This window comes from Emiliania huxleyi, assembly GCF_000372725.1.
Source record: "Emiliania huxleyi CCMP1516 unplaced genomic scaffold EMIHUscaffold_6655, whole genome shotgun sequence".
Lineage (NCBI taxonomy): Eukaryota > Haptophyta > Isochrysidales > Noelaerhabdaceae > Emiliania > Emiliania huxleyi.
Genome location: NW_005197014.1, coordinates 1 through 1,428, shown reverse-complemented (window position 1 = coordinate 1,428; position 1,428 = coordinate 1). Strand labels below are relative to the sequence as shown.

At 66.2% G+C, this 1,428-nt stretch overlaps 1 protein-coding gene across 1 annotated transcript; it reads left to right on the top strand.

The window, feature by feature from the left end:
* Positions 1–808: 808 nt before the first annotated feature.
* On the top strand, positions 809–1,351 carry EMIHUDRAFT_257754 (hypothetical protein; the record flags this gene model as incomplete). Its single annotated transcript, XM_005762721.1, has 1 exon — positions 809–1,351. A coding segment is annotated over one exon (543 nt), but the record flags the coding sequence as incomplete, so codon positions are not given.
* Between the last annotated feature and the right edge of the window lie 77 nt (positions 1,352–1,428).

The following is a 1,428-nucleotide window of genomic DNA, read 5'->3' as shown; positions in this document are numbered from 1 at the left end:
GACTCGCTGACCCGTGACAGCTTTGACTGCGACCGTGACCGGGTCGGGTCGAGCGTCAGATGCCCCCAAAGCGTGCAAAGGGAAAGAAGCCCGCTGCCGCCGCGGCGGCGCCGGGCCCAGCGGCGGCACTACTCGCAGCAGCAGCTTCCACAAGGCTGCAGTGGGCGCCGGCCCCAGGTGCAGCTCCTGGCCCAAGCACGTTGCCGCCGCCGGTCGTGCAAGCGGAGTATGGAACCGCCGATGATGACCTCGTGCGGGTCGGCCCCCAGCTCGGTGTCGAGCTCCTCCCGCCGCATCGGCGCGGCGGCAGAGCCGCCCCAGCCGCTGCGCCTTCGCCTGCGGAGGCTCCTGCGGCGGCTGCACCTGCTGCTGCGGGTGAGCCCGACGACGACGAGCAGCCTGACGGCGCGCGCATTCCAGACCTCGATGATGTCTTGGGCTGGGGGGGTGGCAAGGGTGTATGAGGGCTCTCAGGAGACCGTTTGCCGGCAGCAGGGGGCGCGCGCTCGGCCGACATGTGCGCCAGAATGCCGCAGAAGTAACTATGAAGTAACTGTGTTTGGGCTGTCTCCCGGGCGTGTTTGAACCCTAATTGTCGGCCCCAGTGACCGGTCTAGAGGTCTGTGTGTGGCCTGGGGGGGCCAAACAATAAGGCGAGGGGTTCCTAGTAAGCGGTTGGGTGCTGCGAGCCCGTGCTATAGTGCAGTGAATACTTACTTCCTCAAGTAACTTCATCCTTCAGATAGACATCGGAGCGTCGCTCGCGCGGCGGCACACCTGCTCAAATCGCGGCTGCCGACGATGTCTGATGGATCCTCCCGGCAAACGCACGCGGGTGGACGACTACTACTCAGCGAGCAAGAAGAACGGGCCGCCAAAGGCCACGTTCTCAACGCCGTTGCGCGGAGGTGACGACGAAGAGCTCGAAGCGACGCAGGAAGACTGTCACGGCTCCCAAGTCTCGGACCAGGCACCCGAGGAGCAGTGCGCCCTCGTCGCGGACGAGCGATCTGGGGTTATTCTCACGGTCGGCGCCGGAGGCCTTTCCATTGGACGCGGCGAGGACTGTGACGTGCAGCTCAGCGGCGACGAGGTGAGCCGGGCGCACGCACAGCTCTTGCTCACCTCGCAGGGGCTCGTGCTGCGGGCGCGGAACAAGTCCGTCTTCGTGCGCCGCGGTGAGGTTTGGGAGGAGCTCCCCGCAGGCGAGGAGACCCGCATAGAGGAGCAGCAGCGGTGGGGGCTGCTCCGCAAAAGCAACCGCTACAGGGTGCGCTCGGTGCCGCCGTTGTGCAAGGTGGGCTCCGGCTCCGGATCCTTTGATGCTGGCTATTCTCGCCTGCTGTGCCGGGTGCTCGCCGAGGGGGAGCTGCAGCGCAACAGGAAGGGCGTCAATCGGACGCTCTCAAAGGCCGCCTTCACCCTCGA